The sequence below is a fragment of the Plectropomus leopardus genome, chromosome 2 (genome assembly GCF_026936395.1).
Source record: "Plectropomus leopardus strain MGB_pleo_1.0 chromosome 2, ASM2693639v1, whole genome shotgun sequence".
Lineage (NCBI taxonomy): Eukaryota > Metazoa > Chordata > Actinopteri > Perciformes > Serranidae > Plectropomus > Plectropomus leopardus.
The window spans coordinates 30,311,381-30,330,213 of NC_142177.1; the positions used below are offsets into that span (position 1 = coordinate 30,311,381).

At 37.6% G+C, this 18,833-nt stretch overlaps 1 protein-coding gene across 2 annotated transcripts; it reads right to left on the bottom strand.

Moving 5' to 3' along the window:
• Positions 1-1,845: 1,845 nt before the first annotated feature.
• On the bottom strand, positions 1,846-18,736 carry frs3 (fibroblast growth factor receptor substrate 3). 2 transcript variants are annotated; one of them, XM_042508029.2, is made up of 7 exons: positions 18,441-18,736; positions 14,310-14,435; positions 14,125-14,213; positions 12,502-12,688; positions 11,170-11,331; positions 10,056-10,177; positions 1,846-9,388 (listed from the first exon to the last, which is right to left on the bottom strand). In XM_042508029.2, exons 3-7 carry the CDS (start codon positions 14,188-14,190, stop codon positions 8,066-8,068), a joined length of 1,860 nt encoding a protein of 619 aa, XP_042363963.1. In that variant the 5' UTR covers positions 14,191-14,213; positions 14,310-14,435; positions 18,441-18,736; the 3' UTR covers positions 1,846-8,065. The 2 variants fall into 2 exon arrangements, with proteins under 2 accessions (XP_042363963.1, XP_042363955.1); XM_042508021.2 differs by lacking the exons at positions 14,310-14,435; positions 18,441-18,736 and having other exon boundaries at positions 14,125-14,220.
• Between the last annotated feature and the right edge of the window lie 97 nt (positions 18,737-18,833).

The following is an 18,833-nucleotide window of genomic DNA, read 5'->3' on the forward strand; positions in this document are numbered from 1 at the left end:
TTTGATCAGCCCAAAAAGGTTCAGTGGTTCACATCAGCTGTGTTGACCTGACTTGTTTCTTTCTCACTTAAAAAAAGATTTTTTTTAAGTCTTGTACTGTTTGATTGTTGAGCAGCATGGTATATTTATAAAAATATTCTACGAATACCTTAAAAAATATCTTGTAAATGTTGTAATGTTAAAAATTTTACATGTAATGAACTGAAGAGGCACGTGATCCTGGAGGGAAAATGCTTTGTTTCGCTCAAATACATTTACTAATTCTTTAAGAACGGTCTGACTTAAAGAAAAAACACTGTTTAGTGCGCAATTAGATATTTCATAGCTTCATTTTAATATTAGAATTACATTTACTTTTACATTTTGGACAAATCCACACTATAATTGATAAATTTCAGGGTAAAATTCACCAAATGTCAGGCTCACTTTGTTTTGGGACAGAGTGGGATGAAGAGGTCACATCTCTGTGTGAAATGACTCAAGAATGAAAATGACCCAAATGTTTTCTTTTTGACAGTCCAACAAATGTAGCAAATCAGCTTTTTATATTCACCTCTAACAGCAGCATGATAAGACCATCACTGCATTTATAAGCTGTGGATGGAAACACAGAAACATACAACAAATATCTGAATAAACTTTTGCCAAACTGAGACAAAAACATAAAGAAATTTTCCCCGTCTTTCAGCAAAAATATTTAGCATGGTTAAACCTTCAGCTGTGCATTCGCATCACAAGTTAAGAGTCTACAACAGCAGCGAGTCACTCGAGTCTCACTCAATGAGTCACAGAGTACCTGCAATTGCTCGTAGGTCCCGGATTTTGTCATGCTCGAGCATATTTGGCACTCATTTGATTCATAGATTGATATAATAGTCACAAAGTTAGGCCAATGCAACCTGTATGCAAATACACAAAAATGTACAGCTCAGACCCGTACACATACATCACCCTCTGGCGGTGATCACACCCTCGTACCAGACAAAAACAAACCGGATTAAAAAAACACACAATAATAATAATAATAATAATAATAATAATAATAATAATAATAAAGAGATATTACAGTTTTCTGATTCTTTCAGTATTTTGACAGAGATCTATCTCATAGTATGGACAGGAAGTTGAGGTTTTACAATATGTAATTTATGATCAGTTTTTTTTTTGAAGATGATACAGAATCACTTAAGATGATGATGATGATGATGATGAAAAACCACTGATGAAGATGAGGTGTAGCACTGTGGTGTAAAACGCATTGCTGGCCTTTCTTTCTGTTCTTTCTATATTCTTGTAACCTGACATGAACATTTTCAGTGGTAACAAATTATAAAAATATACCAAAAAAAATCTATGAAAGGAGTTTTATTTTCACATTCTTCAGCACTATGGGAAGAAATGTCAGCTGATGAAGAATCATGGAGTGACATCATAACGACAAACACACTGTAATCTTTACTCATAATTAACATTATATGCTACAGAACATACCGTCATGATTCAACACATTTTCAGTCAGAGTTTGGCTATATTCAGGGTTCCCACACATTTTCATGGACAAAATATCAAAATTTTTCCAGGACCTTTCCAGGACCTGTAATCCTTTCTTCTCGCCCTTTTCTTGTTTGTTTAGCATTCCATACATTTATCATTTTTTGTTCTGTAGCCTTCAGTAGCCTTATGTCTACTTTATCAACTTTATTACTGTAAAAGTTAAACTACCTGCAAAATATAAACAGATGGATGTATATTTGACCAACTTAATCTTTTTATTGCATTTTGTTCCTGCTGGGATCAGTATGGCCCTGATTTTTGGGATCAAAGGTAGCCCAATCCTACTGAAAAGTTTTGAACAACAACTTTAAATTTGATTCAGATTAAAACCAGTAGTGGATTATATGATCTAATCAGTCCTTTTTTGTTGTTGTTGTTTTTTGTTTTGAACACCACATAGTCAAGATTCAATCCATTCCAACTGCAAAAATCTGATCAGATAACTTAACAACAGGATCCAGATGATTACTGTAAAAATTCATTTCATTTGAACAAAATCCCATGAATTTTCCAAAACGTTTAATGATTTTTATGTATTCCATGACTTTTCCAGGCCTGGAAAATGTGATTGCAACATTCCATACATTTTCCAGCTTTTACATGACAATGGGAACCCTGTACAATTTTCACCTAAACCACTGAACAGATTATTAAGATCATGACTCATGTAATCTCAACAAATGATGACTCAGCATTTTTGAAGATATACCTCAGATATTTGCTTTACTGCCCAGAGTTCGATGAGAAGATTGATACCGCTCTCATTTGAAGTAATTTAAATAAGAACCTGTAAGTGATGGGACGCGACTTTGTGTCAGAAGTGTTCTGGTTCACTCTTGTAGTCCTGGTAGTACTGACCAATCAGGTTTGAGCAACAGGTAAAGTCTTTGTAAAGGCAATGACCACAAAGGTCTCTCAGAAACCATCGGCCATCAACTGATATAGCTTCAAGTTTCCTTTTTTTTTGTTTGTATGCAGCTATCGGTCTCTAGCCAAAATGAAAGTCGCACAGAAGACGCCTTGACCCAGAGATCCGCTGGCTACACTGCATTTCCCGAATTATTGGCCGTCACCAGAGGTGATATCGTCATCAGACCGATAGCCAAACAAAAAACCCTGCAGCCTAAAAACTTATTTCTCTATAGACTAAGAAAAGACACCTTTCCATCCTTGGACGGCACACTTTGAACTACAAACAAGGTCAACTGTGACTCTTTCAGTTTAGAATGTTTTAACTATGGAGGTTTTACACAAATAAGCTCATTCTCGAGCAGAGAAAAATGATTTAAAAATCTGTAACGTCATCACAATGTAAAATCTACGAGCCGAGCAAGAACTCACGGGTGAGGCCTGCGAGAGAAACAGTACCGTGCATATTCAGTGGGCCGCATACCCCTGTAAGTAAACCTGGAAGCTAGACACTTTTTCTTGGGATATGCACAAAGCAAGCCAAAATAACAATAATAATAATATCAGTAGTAATAATAATAAACCTTAATCATCTGTGCATTTAAATACTACGTAGTACACCACAAAAAGATTTAGTATGTCCCAATGCATCGTGTGTCAGATGCAGTATGCCAAAATTACCACGATGTTCTACTTCATCCTGCCAGCTAGCTTTTCTGGCTATTTTGACCCACAGTCAGAATAAATACGTCACATCAACTGAGCCACAAACAAATGACAGCTGACAGAAGCCGCAGTGACGGACAATCAAGCGCATCGAGCGCATTCAAGGAACAGCTGCCGGGGAGTGGCATAGTAATATAAATGTATTATATATTAGGTCTTATTGTTTAAGTGAATGGCATAATCACAGATATTACCAACAAAGAAAACAAATGAACAAAACAATACTAGAGAAATGCATATGTTGGCTAATTTCAGTCATTTAAAAGGTCTGAATACACAATGTATGCAGTTATAGCTTAAGGGTTAAACTACATACACTGCCAGGTAGCTCTCCCGGTTGATCTCCATCTTTGACGTGCTCCGTGAGTGGTGGTAACTGATACATGAGCAAAAGGGTCAAAGTTCAGGGCGCAGCGTTATATAGAAATAGTATCTACCCGTGTGTGTGCATACTGCATGTAACAGTACATACTATTTAAGGGCAGCAGTAGTACCGACTGAAAGTAAAATAATTAGTATGCAATTCAGAACGCACCCGATATTTTTCTGCAGCTTGAAAGCATGCTTTGTGTGGGAAGAAAGTATTTGTAGGTCAACATGTCACAGGACTCACGGGACAATGTTTACTGGTTGGCTGAGGGTATTTTCTAACGGCAATTCACCATTAAAAATGTACCCTCTCCCCAGCTTTTCATTTGGCCACAAACTGCCGGAGAATAAAACACCTGCAGCGCCCCACAGACACGGCATGGCACCGACATGAGAACGCCATTAATATTCTCATCCAACTCAGCAAGAAAGCAAATATGCATTTTCCCCAAAGTTTCCAAACATTCCTTTAAACAGACATATTTTCAAAATACAGTATGGTGTGAAACAATCATGGCACTTTTTTTTTCAAATACAACTTCAAGTATGAAACTTGAAGTACATAAGCCCCTTTCAGTTCTGTCTTATAACTTTCAACAGGCTGTTTTTTTTTTCAACAACAGGCTGCCCTCATAAACAGCGATGAAAATGTCTCTCCAGTTTGAATATGAAAGGCACAGTGAGAAATTTATTAGAATGGACTACATGGCGTTCATGTTTGTACAGTAAACACAAAGCAAGTCCTTTTTATTGTTCAACAACCTGTTCAATAAATTCAGTTTGAGGAACTTGATGATAGGAGTTGCTATCTAGACTTTGTGTCTCCTCGCTCTGCAGAACCAATCGCACCCACGGGCGACACCTGTTAATTTCACGGACACCTGTGTGAATTTACGCCTCGAGCATAAACACTGAAGGTGATGAAAATTACATGTTTCAGATAGCATCAACCCTCAAGTTAGTCATTATGAGTTAGGATGGGAGCTGCACTTCATTTGAACTCAAGTGCAATGAGTTCAAAGTGCTATTTAAAAAAACAATTATTTAACACATCTATTTATTTTGATTATTAATCAGTAAACACAGGAGTATGTGGTAATGATGCTGTAATCACTGGTTTGGGTGATGGTGAGGTTACTGCGTTATAACAAAGATAGTTAACACATTTAAACATGGATATTTCTCTTTTTTTTTTGTAAATGACCATAAAACCACATGTAACAATATTCTGAGAAATTAGATGATTCTGATTCCTGTATGAAACATCGCCACTGCTTTGAAAAGTGTAATACAATAAAATTTAATTTAAGTACCGGCAATGGTCACCTACTGTATGGCACTGTTAATGTGAGTTTAAGCAAACACAGTGTCTGACAATCAAGAAAACAGGCATCTTTTTTTTCTTACTTTCATAGCTGAAATCGAACTATGAAGATTGAAAAGTAAACATTGTACCTGAAATAAAAATTAGACTGCTGAGTCACAGAAGAACAGGCGATTAAATACATTAAGCCCACAGCTCTATACGTAAGACTACTATTTAAAAGTCACACTTCACACATTGGTCTGATTTAAATTGACAAAACAATAATTCACCCATTATTGCAAAAATGTAAACATCCTTCCAATGTATCATGACAAGTTGGCCTTTTTGTTATAGAAGATATATTTTTTTAAAATGCCGTATTAGAGTATGACGACCGAAAGAAAAATACAAACCGTCACCTTTTGATTTGGAGTTATTTAAAGCTTCTGTGTCGGGAATGCTCATCAAAAAACTCATATATATTTGCAAGAATTTTCTTGCTTTTCTGTGTTTTACATCATTGTGAATTAAATACTTTGGGTCTTGGATTATTAATCAAACAAAACAATCAGTTGAAGTTATCACCTTGGGGTTAAGGAAAAATTGTGAGGGTCATTTGGTTTACCAACAATTAACTATTTAAAGCTATGGTAGGCAATTTATTATTAATAATTATTATTGTTATTATAATCATTGTTATTATATTATTATTATCATTATTATTAATTTATTTTCATAGTCATTGCCTTTTTTTGCTTTCTGTCCCGTATCCCTTATGTCTGTTTTTGTATTGTTAAAAAAAAACTAAAATCTCTTTTAATAAAAGTTATAATCATAAACAGAAATAAATATAAATAAACATAAACATAAATAATTGGTAAAAAAGTAATAGATTATGCTAGTTAAGGACCATTTGCCAAACTTTCACTCTATCAAGGTTTTCATTTTTAAATCATTCCTAATTAATTATTTAAAAAAAAACATCTATGTAATTTACAAAAAAAATCAATATAGCACCAATCAGAAGCAAAAATCACAAACTCTTTTGGACAAATGCATTTGAGGGAATCATCTTTGATTTGCACTCCATGTCACACAGAAACCAAAAACCCCTCCTCATCAGAAGTTGAGAACTTGTATTTCTAAACCATACTGATCTCTTGTACTTTCTGTTTAAATAACTACAGCTAAACACCGCAACACATCTGCATTTGAAGGTCTACACGTGTGTAAATCCTTCTCCGTCAGCTGAAAATATCACCCTGATATGAGCGCTCAACAAAAAGATGACAGCGTCAGCGGGCCTCCGTTAGCTCTCCTACCAGACAGCCAGTTTGTCAAGAAAACAAACGATGAAATGAAATATTGGCCAAATGAAACATTCTCTGGAATGGCACATTATATATTTCTACTGCTCAGAAATGATCTCAGAGGAACACAACAATGCTACTTCTATTAGCAATTAACAACATGGTAAAAGATCTGACATCGCATAGGTTCAACACGTAACGTTTTCATTTTGACAGGTACCTGTAGCTTACACGGGCTACTGTTAGTATGTACATGTAGCAGCATTAAACCACCCTGGCTGTGATTATCAGACTTCAACATCACCATTCTTATATCTGGCTTTCTAATGGCTGTCGATGTGGATAAGGTGGAATGTGCAGTTGTTTTAATTTATCCTTAAAAAGTTGGATTTTTTTTTTGTCTCTGGAACGTATTCACCTTTCTGTCCTATTGTTTTCTACAAATCCTAATGGCACGTTTGATTGAAATTCATCATACAGTTTGCAAATAAGTTTTGGCACTTAAAATATAAATACAGTCTCTTTTTTCTTTTCTTTTTTAAATATAATTAAGCACAGTTTTAACAGTAATACACCAGAGTCCAGTGATAATTTGAGGTGAAACTTTGGTCTCCATATTACCAACTGGGTTACAAAACGCTGGTCATCACATGGAAAACAAAAACTATAACAATTAGAAACAAAAGAATGAATAAATAAATAAATAAATAAATATCCGACTACAGTTGACAAATAGCCTCATAGAAATCTCCTCGCGACAATACCCTTTAAAACCATTCACACCTGATAACTGACAAATTATAGATTCAGCACTTTTTACGTGAGGTTATAGCTTAATGCCACTATTTGAGGTTGTTGATGTTTCCATCAAAACATGGAAATAAATCTACGATGCTGACAAAGAATGTGCATGAAATATTTGGCCCCCTGCTTTTGGTAAAAAGGACGCGGTCGAAGCTGCGGCGTGGGAGTAGAGACAAAGAGCGTTTCAGTGGCCCAAAAGTGCAACGTGACAAGCGTAAACCGCGCGGACCTCCCGCAGGTCTGGGATGATGTGCGGGAGGGTGTGATCGAAGATGATATGCTACTTTTTCATTTGCTGCATGTGGATTGGAGGGAGCCGGAGCTCGTTTCATCCATGTGTGCTACTGTTACCATCATTCAGTTTAGTATAACTCTGCGTCTCTTCTGTTCTTTTAATTTTTTTTCTTAGACTGGACGAAACCATTCCCTCAAATATGATAAAATACAATTCCATAGGATTGTGTGCAAAATGCTCTATAGGCATATAGTAACAAAATAATGGTCTCTTCTACTAGCCACGATATTAGACTTAGATGCTTGTGATGAGGTATGAATACCGGCCAGTATCTCGGAGGAACCATTAACCGTTCTTTAACTGTAACAAGGGTCACATATTCGCCTCTCTTAGTATTTAAGTAAAAAACCACATGGATGTAAATTAACTAAATGATAGGAACAATATGTGTGAGTGGATACGGCTTTATGATTTAAAGATTGCTAATACAGTATGGTAATGACTGCTTCCACTGAAAACAGAGGTCTCTGCTCTGAGTCATGAGCATAAAATCATATATTTATGTATATGATTTTACGCTTCCATATAAATATCCATATATCCAGCAAACCGCCAATTTCTCGAGTGAGCTTCACACCACAAATCTAATAAATAACACAGAATAAAATGGCAAATTCTCCTCGGAGATTTCTCATTTCCTGTCATATGCACAGATAAGTTTCTAATTAGATACCTGTACTGTATTAGTCAGCCCGACAGTTGGGTGGATGGATGACAGTGAAGGGTCCAGTGTGCTAAGATGAGGATAAGCCTTCATCTGTCTTCATCGCTCCTCTTCAGTTCGAACACCGTTTACAGAGGCAGGTCTGTGCTGTTGTGGCGAGTCTTTCTGGAAGTCCCATCATCCCTGGGAAGAGCTTTCTGCAGGTTGGACATGGCAGCGGTCTTCTTTAGGTCAATGACTGCGTAGCATTCACTGCGCCGGGGTGCCTGCGGGCCACATTTTTTGGGTGGTAGGCGCTGGTGCTGTGGCTGGGACTGGGTACCCCCGCCGCTGAGGGCTTGGCAGGGAGGTTCTCCCTCTAGGTCCACCTGGATGTAGTTCAGCTGCCGCGACGGAGGCATGTGGCCGTGCTCACAGCCTCCGACCCCTGACCTCGATCGTCTGCGGAAATCAAAGCTAAATATTCGCCCCCCTCTGTCTGGCTGACACGGCCGTGGATGCGGGGGGCAGGCGTGTCGGAGCCGGGGCGGCTGGACCTGCTCTGTGTTGACATAGTTCTGCAGGGCGTCTCTGTGGATGCCCCGACCATCCTGGTGGTACCCGTTGGGCGTCCCAGGACCTTCTGAGAACTCATACTCATCAAAGTCTTCCTCCTCTTCCTCGTATTCCTCCTCATCCTGCTCATCGTCTTCCTCTTCTTGCTCGTCATCCCTCTGCAGAGCGCTGTACTCCCACACCGGTGGCAGAGAGGGCAGGTTCTCATAGTTAAGCAGAGCTGTCCGACGATGACCTCCACCCATGCCCCTCTCGCAGGCGTAGCCCTGCGGTGGTAGGGGCGACGGGCCAAGGGCGTGTGGGTGCAGGAGGGAGTGGGTGTGACTGTCCCCGGTGCTGCTGCTGCTGCTTGAACCCACAGATTGCGACACGCTGCTGGGACTCAGCCGCTGCTTCCGGCCGCTCCTCAGCCCGTTGATGTTCTCGTAGGTGAGTTCGCCGCTCTGGCAGCTGTCTGGATGCTCCAGGCCCGGGTGCCGGTGCGCGTGGTGATGGAAATGGTGATAGGAGTGAGAGTTGCAGAGGTGCATGGAGGGCTCGTCTCCCTCCGTCTCTGAGCCTGTTGCTCCCTCTACTGGCTGAAGGTTGTGAGGATTGTGCCCGTGCCTCTCCCGCTCTCTCTCACGCTCTCGCTCCAGCAGATGGCGTTGTGCCGGAGTGGGGCCCAGCATGAATTTGACCTCCTGCGAGGACGGCTGTAAGAACACCTGAGGATCGTTATGCTCCTCCAGGGGACAGCACCGCAGGTTGGACTGCGGATTTCCTTGGCCCCCAACAGGCATGGCTCCCCGTGTAGTTTCAGGGAAAGAGCTGGGCCGCACCTCAGGCAGGGAGTGCACACAGTGACGCATAGAGAGGTCCCCCTCCATACTAACAGTATTTACATAAGTGTGGGTCTGTTTGGAAAATAAAAACAGGGTCAAATTGTGAACTAGCACAGACACAGGGTTCCTGCGCATATTCAAATTTCAAGTTTTCCGAAGACCCATAATAAAAAAATGTTTTTCTTGCCTGCCATTTTTCACACATATCAAACTGCAATTGAAGAAAGTTTCAGCTAGCTGTCATACTTTGAGGGATGATTTTGATTGATGTTTTTAGTAGTTGTTTTTTTTTTTCTTTTTTTACTGTTTTCTTGTTTTTCATTCCCTTTTACCATAGATTTTAAATTTGTTTTATTTTATGGAATATTTACTTGTGTGGACCCCAGGAAGAGTAGTTGCTACCGGTTAGGGGCTAACAGGGATCCAAATAAATAAATGGAGAAACGTCTGTGACGGTCTACAAAACGTTTTTTACACATCGATGGATATTAGAGCAACGTTACATCGACTCCTACAGAAATGAAATGAAATTGCTGTGATGCTACTATATATGTGGTTATATAGGTTATCCAAAGAAAAGTAATTTAACTATTACTTTGCAAATATCCATGACTTTTCCAAAATTTTTAATGATTTTTACAAATTCCATGATTTTTCCAGGCCTGGAAAATGTTATTGTAAAATTCTGTGACTTTTCCAGGTTTCCATGACCTTGGGAACACTGATGAAAAGGTCTTACCTGGTCTTCCAAACCCATGAGGCTATGACCATGATCATCACCGAGAGAGGGCTGGGAGGAGTCGCCTCTGATTGGATAACCGGGGTATCCGTTGGGAAAAGCCTGGACAGGAAATGCTGGAGCTGCAAACACATTTATGAGACCAAATAAAGACACAGACGAAGAAATGAAAGGCAGCTTTTGTGATCTGGTGGCTCGACAAGCGTTGTGTTATGTTTATATTGTCAAGCTTTAAAAAGGGCAAAGAGAAGTTACAGTAAATACATTTTGTCTGTAAATCAACTTAATCTGTACTTTACTTGAGTATTTTTTTTTACTTATTACTTTGACTCCACTCTATTTGAAAAGACAAATATTGTACTTTTGACTCCACTACATGTCTATGACTCCCTGCACTCACACAAGAATCTCTTGATTTTGGTCCCCATGGTTTACACAGAACTTTGCAAAAAAGCTTTAATTTTTTTTTTTTTAAATGTACTATGGGGGGATTTAAATCACTTTTAAAAGATCAAGAGGAAAAAAGCACTCTTGGTCAATGTGATTGCTACTCTTATTCTCACTGAAATTGAAAATTGCACATATTTATGTATTTGACTGATCTGTGTTGTGTTTTAACTGCAGGTTGTGCTCGCTCTTCGTAATGCATGATAGTTGTATTTGTCTGCTTGTATTTATTGTTGTAACGATTTCTTATGCTGCACTCTTGGCCAAGTCGCTCTTGGAAAAGAGATTTTAAATCTCAATGAGTATTTTACTCGCTTAAATAAAGGAGATATATATATATATATATATATATATATATATATATATATGAGTGTGTGTGTGTGTGTGTGTGTGTGTGTGTGTGTGTGTGTGTGTGTTCCCTCGGCCCTAACTGGCCATATGAAGAGTCTGTGGCTGCAGGCTGCGTCTCCTTTTTACTTCATGTTATTTGGGTACCTGTGACTCAGTAGGTTCAGTTTAACCTGTTTCTATGAATAGCTCGCAAATTCTGCTAAATTTACTGCCGTACTGCTGCATGCAAGTTCTACAATGAATCTCAAGTGTATAATTAGCTTTACTTGTGTGAGTGTGTGTGCATATTTGTGTGTGTGTGTGAGATGTGACTCACTGTTGGGAGTCTGTGGCGTGCGAGACATTTCCATCTCTGGTGTGTGACCACTGCGACTCATCATCATCGACTCCTCCACCACGTTGATGCTGTTACATTGCATCAGCTCCTGAAGCAGATTGAAGATCTCCTCTGCCCGGGAACACTTGAATGCAAAGATTCCTAATAAACAGGCCAAAATAACAACTTTGTTAGGGAACAGTTAGTCACCAGTGAAACTGAAAAGACACAGAACTCCACAGCTGAAGGATATATGTTATATCAGATAATTTACACATGCTGATAATAAACCGTGTAAGTAGATAGTCAGCTGACAATTTTACTTTATGTTTACAAAGTTATATTTTTCTTTATACTTCTCAAAAAGGTTACTGTGGCTAAATAGTTAACATCTCATACTGTTTATGTTACAGGTGGTAACGAGCACACATGGGATGCCTCCTGTTCAGTAAAACCGAATGGGTGAACACTAAAGATGTACGATATTGAATTTTTGGCTGATATCCCATATACCAACTAATAACAACGCATTTGGCCGATACCAATATCAATGAATCCACCTTTTTTCCACCTAATTTCAGTCATCATCAGGTCTCTTCTGTAGTGGAATTAACATAATTTCTTATTGTGAAGGCCCACCAGCAGATGGAGACATGAAATAATGCTTTTTAGTGTAATACTCATTATACATTATTTATTGGGCAAAATATTAAAAATACTTTCTCTTTGCATTGATGTTAAGTACTTGTTCACTTTGTCGATTACAAAAAATAAACAGAAATGTATGTTTATGAATTGTGATTATATTACTCATTTATAGTGTTCTGTACTTTTATTACAGTGCTATACATGGATGTGAGAGCAATTTCTGAAGACACATTTTAGTTTTTTTTCTTTGTCATTTAGTTTAAAAAACTAATGCTGCACCAAGTGGAATTGTGATAAGAGCCATATAAAATACTGTAGTTTGTTTACTTTGTTATTTTTGTAAAAAAATAAAAAATAAAAACCCTCAAGAACTGTTAAGATGCAAACACTTTTTCATGTATTGCATGGCAGAGCTATTAAACTGTCAAACATATACACTGGATTGATTTAAGTAGTAAGTAATTTAATAAGTACTCAAAGTGTGCATTCTGCAGCTGTATTATCCAAGTGAATACAAGTATCGGATTGGGACTCGGTACAGGCAGATACTCAGTATCAAATAACTCAGATTGGGTGCAAAAAAACTTGATCAGGACATCCCTACAACACATAAATAGAAAATACAAAACATCATCATCATGACTCAACAGGTGTGTTCCTGAAGCACAGAAACAGCTTGCTTACCCTGCCCAGTCTGACAGCGACGACCACTCTCAAAAGAAAACAGGTTTGAGTCGTAGCCGTAGCGGCGCAGGCAGAGATACGGCCACCGGATGGCGTCTCTCTTACGTGTGTGAAGAATGAGCTCAGTCTGGGTGAGCTCCATGATCCCAGAGCCCAGCTCGTTGCCTTCATCGTCCACATTGGTGACCTGGGACAGGGAGGAGACATATGACACAAAGAGAAGGAACGTTACATGCAGATTATTGCAAATACATTTATTTATTACTGCATGATGGCGCATGGAAACATACAGCAGTGGAGGTGTTTTACAGATGATTGCCAGCCAATCACAAGTTGATAAAGTGGGAGTCCGTACAAAATACACTTAAGAAAGTCCTGTATATGGAGCTTAGTTTATCACCCTCCACAGTGATCACAAAATGGACAGCTGAGGACCCCCCCCCCACCACTCACAGTGATTAAATGAACTCAACTACTATATGAAGAAAAGATTACATATAATGTAAGAAATACCCCACAGACATTTCTAAAAATATGGCAAGCCTGCGGACTTCCTAGAAGTATAATTGGAAAACCCTGCACTGCACCGCCACCATTTTTATTTATTTGTTTACTTATTTACTGTTTTTTGTTTGATTGTTTATTTTTTCAAAAGTGTAGATACTTATATTTTTTTTATACCAATGCTGCAATCTTCCAACAGATGATAAGGAATCCCTCTACATGTATATGCAATTACTCATATTCTGATTTATGTGTGACTGTGTAGACGTGCATCTGTGCATGCCGTGTGGTATTATTTGGATGTATGTAAGGATTAGTGAAAAAAGTATTTACATCCTTTACTTGAGTTAAAGCACTTGATACCATCCTGTGAAAATACAGTGTTAGAAGTAAAAGTGCTGCTTACCTAAGTACCTAAGTAACAGTAAGTAAGTATAATTAGGAAAACGTACTTAAAGTATTTAAAGTAAAAGCACCCAATGCACACGTAGACAGACAAACACACACACACACACACACAAATCACAATTATTTTAAAAGGAAGAAAAAAAATAAACCCTATAACTCAAAATTATTTTTTAAAAAGAAGAAAAAAAAATCTAAAAATCTTAAAATCACGAAGAAAATTTAGATCGTTAAAAAAAAATGCAAAAAAGACGTTAATGTTTATCAAAATAGTTGGCAATTCATTCTGTATTGATTGATTAACTAATTGTGGCAGCTGTATTTCTATAAACTATTTTATAGACACTTGTGATTTCATTGCAAAAACCTTAATTTGTACAGTAACAAAAGCTGTCTGGTGGTCTTCGGGCAGTGTTTATCTGTTTACACAGATTTATAGAGTAACATGTAGTCAAATGGAATATGCAAATTACAAACTGTAGTACACACTGGTTATGTATGTGACAGTAATCTGTTATACTACATACTACCATGCAACATAATTTGGAAGAAACCATGTATAACCAATCTGACTTCATCAGTCACATTTTAATTCCACTTTTTTTTACTTACGGTTATTTTGTTTGTACAAAATAATGCCATGTGCGAAAATGTTCAATAAAAACAATGTAGAAAAAAAATTGTTCAATTTAAAGTAAATGTGAGATTATTCACCTTAAATTTGGTGAGATGGTTGTCTCGGATGGGGTCTCTGTACAGACAGCTCCAACAGCTCCCCATAGCTTCAGCAGGCCAGCTGAAACCTGTCATGAGAGAATATCATCAACTACTGACAATAACAACACCAGCAACTTAAGACCAGTCATCCAAACCAAACAAAAACAACACAAACGTCTTACTCAGTCCAGGCCATCAGTGTAAAGGGATTCACGTCTCAATCCCAGGATCTTCGACTGGGCATCGTCGTCACAAGCCATTTAGTTTGTTGGAGTGACATCTTCAAGAGAAGCATCATGTTCTCCCCCCTGAAACAACATTCAGGTTTAGACACAAAACTTTTGAGTCAATATATTAAATATCACCTGCAAACAAATACCAAACATGAATGTTGCTCATTTTGGCAGAAATAGAGGTGGACTCAGAGCTTCCTGGTGGCCTGAACCTGTTGCATGTAATAGTACAGTATCCACTGTCAAAATAAGATTAAGTATACTATATTTAGTCCCTATACTTAATACCTAATCTTATTTTGGTTTAAATATTATTTAAACCATTTGAAACTTGGTCAAATAGGCTTGATTTCTTTGAAATACATGAGAAGAAGGCAGTCAAAATACTTAAGAACAAAGGTGCCTAAAATAGGCAAGAAATTAGTAAAAAAAAGTACAAAAAAAATTAGTCTACCTAAAAAAAAAATAAAAAAATAGGAGTAAAAAAACAATTTTAAACACTAACTAAATTACCTGAAATAAAGTGTTCACAAAATGATAATAATTCCCTAAAAGAATTTTAGATATATAAATATGATTAATTTGAGAAAAGTTTCCGTAGCTTTTAAATAAAAATCTACATTAATTATTCAATCCCGGTTTCAAAGGGTTAAATGGCTAAAGGGCCTGAAGTGTCACACAAGTGGAGGTAATAATCGTAATGGAAGAGTTATCTAGTGTGCAGACTGTTTGGATTTTTGCATCTATTTTTGTCCTGTCCAGCACCTAGTATTTAACTGCTTTTGGATGTGCACGCTGCTAGAACTTTTCTCTTAAATCAAGACGACCAAACATATAATCAACTTTTTAGCGACAAAGTTACAGTGACAGCTGAGTGTACATGAACATTTATCTCCCCCTAAAAAGACATTAGAGTAGATATCATAAATTGACAGAGAAGAAGCACAAATTGGTGCATAAATATTCACCAGATCGCAGGAAATTAAGAGTTTGACCCTCAATATTTTCTGGCGAAGGACCTCCAAACCCCCTCATTTCATGTGTCCCCCAAATGTTGACAGAAAACCTCAGCGCTTTGGCTGTCAGTCAACATCATGAAATATCCTCCATAACTGTGAGAAAACGTCTTCATTCCCTGATGAAAACCACAAGATGTGGTTAAAAGTATGGATGCACCAATTCCATATGCCGAATAAATATTAGCACCAATACTGACCTAACTGAGCAGACTGTGTGTATTATAGCTGATCTGCATTAAATCCTGCTTCTTTGTCAATTTCATTATGAAACTAGTTATTTAATTCTATTATTCATGGTCAGCTCCTGACCTTAATTTAGTCTCACAACAAGGGCTGCACAATTTATCAAAATATTATCAAATCACACTATGGGCAAGTGCAACAATTGCTTGATAAATGTAAATTGTGTAACAATACACTGTTAAAAAAGAAGCATTGTGCTAAAGAGATGTCACAGCCAACAAATCATATTCCAGAGATGAGGGTACCCAACTGTTTGGTTTTGACCCGCAGAAAAATTCACATCATCGTCATTTTTATACTATTTTTCAGTAAAAATCAAATGCAATAATTACTATTCCCACAAAAATCTAGGTTCATATCTGTCAAAATAATTGCATAATTGCTTTTTTGTGCATATTGTGCAGCCCTACCCATAACATGTTGCTAAAAATAATTATGTTTTCTGGATTTTAAACTGAGCATTGATGATAATCTGAGTTAAGGTTTCGCTAAAACAGGAGAGAAAAACCAGTGCAAACCTGGACTAGTTGAAAATCTAATTTGCCATGTGAACTTTTAAATTGAGATTTTGTTTCGTCTTTTACGTACCACAAATAACCCAGACAAAATACTACAAATGATTATGAGACTAACATACAGTATAAAAAAGTAGAGTAAGTTTTTTGAAAAGTTATTACTTATAAATTACAAACTATGCATCTTCAGAGAGGTGAGGAAAAAGAAATAATGCTGGATTATTAGATAACTGTAAAATCCGACAAGTTGATTTTACTTCAAATAATCTTGGAAACCAGTTGCCTTGAAAAAGTAAATACAACTATTAATCTTAATTTATGTTTACTTTGTATCTGTGTATTAACTTAACCTGAAATGTATCTGTACTTACTAAATTTTGTGAAGTTTTTGCGACTAAAAAATGACACTGAAACTACGTTGTTCCAAGTTTTAGCAACTTCAGTAAACCAAGTTAGTCTGACTTAACTTGTTCATCACAAAGGGGATTTTGCCAATGAAGAAGATATGAGATCTGTAAGTTCTGTTTTGTTAACATGTTTAAGAAAATACAAATATGACTGACTAGTTTGCAACCAGCAGAATACAAATATATATCACAGTAAATTTCATTTCTAAGTTTCTAAAACATAAAAAGACTGATTTTACCAGCAGTCCCACTCCCACTACCTGAACATGTTATCAGATAAGGCAGAGGTACTCTATATATTTGAAGTAAATGAAATATTTTGTGAAATATTTTACAACATGTTTTCTTAGTAGAAATGTAGCTGAGAACCATATCAAGTTCTTAAAAGTCACACTTAAGGTAGTATTCAGAGTTTTAGATAGATTTCGTGGTAATCTACCAAAAAGTGTCTCAAATTATCTGACTTTACCCAAACTGAATTTTAAGTAAACCTGAGAATTACAAATAAAATAATCATGAATTGGGATTAAGTCATTAGAGTTGCACAACAACATCATCATGTCATCTGTAACAGATAATAGTTTTAAGATGAAATATTGGAATCAGCCAATATGCTGATTTCTGCCAATATAACAGATAGTTTTTTCTAATATGACAAAGTGAAAATATACAAAAAATCAACCCTAAATTGAAGTATTTATCGGATTTTGCACAATGAATGAAGGTTAAATGTACTAAAAAGCATTGTACTTCATGTCTCCATCTGCTGGTGGGCCATCACGATAAAAGTATGCATTATATGATGTTAATTCCACGACAGAGGAGACTTGTTGATCACTTAAACTAGGTGGGGAAAAAGTGAAGTATAATAGTATAGTATAGTATAGAATAGTACAGTACAGTATAGTGCTGGTATATAAGTACAGTAGTATATCAGTATCCGTTTTTGGCTAAATTAGTTGTTATATGTCAGCATTTCTGATATCTGCAAAAAATCACGCATCCCTATTATAAAAATCTACAAATATGATTAATCAGTTTGCAACTGGCAGAATACAGATATATAGTACAGAATACGTTGTTTCTTGAAGTTGCTAATACTTAGAAAGATTGATTTAATTAAACTTGTGATTCAGTTGCAACAACTTCACAAAATTAAGTAATTATAACTACATTTTAAGTAAACTCAACGATTACATATAAAGTAAACATACATTGAGATTAATGGTTATGTTTTTACTCACGTTTTTTTTAGGTTTCCTAGATTGTTTTTAAGTAAAAATCAACTTATCAGATTTTACAGTGAACAAATACTCAAAAACAACCTGACACGTCTGAGCTGTAGACATTAAGCACACAAAAACATCTGCTTCTTGTGTTCACATCTGCACCAGTGGTGATTCCTGCTCCCTGTCACCCTCACACAGCCTTACAAACAGATTTCACATCAACACCGCCGCATTATGTGAGCTCTAACCTGGGCCTCCACATCTGACTGGAGATGCCAGGCTGCTGGACTCCACACCACCAATTCACAGCTCAATCAATGTTACAAATTAAAGCAAAAAATAAAGAGCTAGGCTACATTACACACACTTGTCACACAGCCCCGTGATTGAACTGGCTTTTCCTAAATTTGGAGATATTTACAGCAGAAAAAAATCACAGCCTTTTGCTCAATTAGCCCAGCCGACGCAGAGCCCCCAAAACAAGCCGACAGCGAGGCTTCATCTGCCGCGTCAGTGTGCACAGACTCCGGCTCAGCCACCGTGAAACCTGCACGCTGACACTAAATGCACATCGACACGGTTCAATGACCATTTGTTCTCACTGGTGTGAGGATACAATAGCGTGAGCACATAGCAGTCAGGACGACAGCGATGGTTTGCTACTCACATGTCTGGCACGGATTTTTTTATATTAGCTCTAATGCGAAACAAGCATTGAGACTGGAGGTCGGTTATCGGCGGCGGCTGCTGCTGCTGGTAGCGGGATGTGGCACTTGCACGAGCGGAGACGCGGATAAAAGATGCAGTGAGAGCAGTAAAAAAAAAAAAATGTTGTTATTTTTTCCTCCTATTACGCCCCCCTACTGCAGCACGGGCCTCTGCCTGCTGTATGACATTTCCCAAGCAGCTGGGGTGAGAGTTCACCGCCAGACAACGAGGCTGAGAGGCGCGACAAGAAGGTAAGAAACGCTGGAGGACCAGAGAGGAAAGGTGTGCCTGCTGACCGGGAGGAGGGGCCACTCAACGGGGAGGGAAAAGCATTTCTATCAGGGATTTTACT

What these genes read in the sequence shown, in the direction of transcription:
- frs3 (XM_042508021.2), bottom strand. Translation starts at nt 14,220, where the DNA reads ATGACAGGTTTCAGCTGGCCTGCTGAAGCTATGGGGAGCTGTTGGAGC. An exon ending in CACGCCACAGACTCCCAACA is followed by an intron (nt 10,178 to 11,169) that starts GTGAGTCACATC and finishes ATGTGTTTGCAG; the next exon opens with CTCCAGCATTTCCTGTCCAG. An exon ending in TCATGGGTTTGGAAGACCAG is followed by an intron (nt 9,389 to 10,055) that starts GTAAGACCTTTT and finishes TTTTCCAAACAG; the next exon opens with ACCCACACTTATGTAAATAC.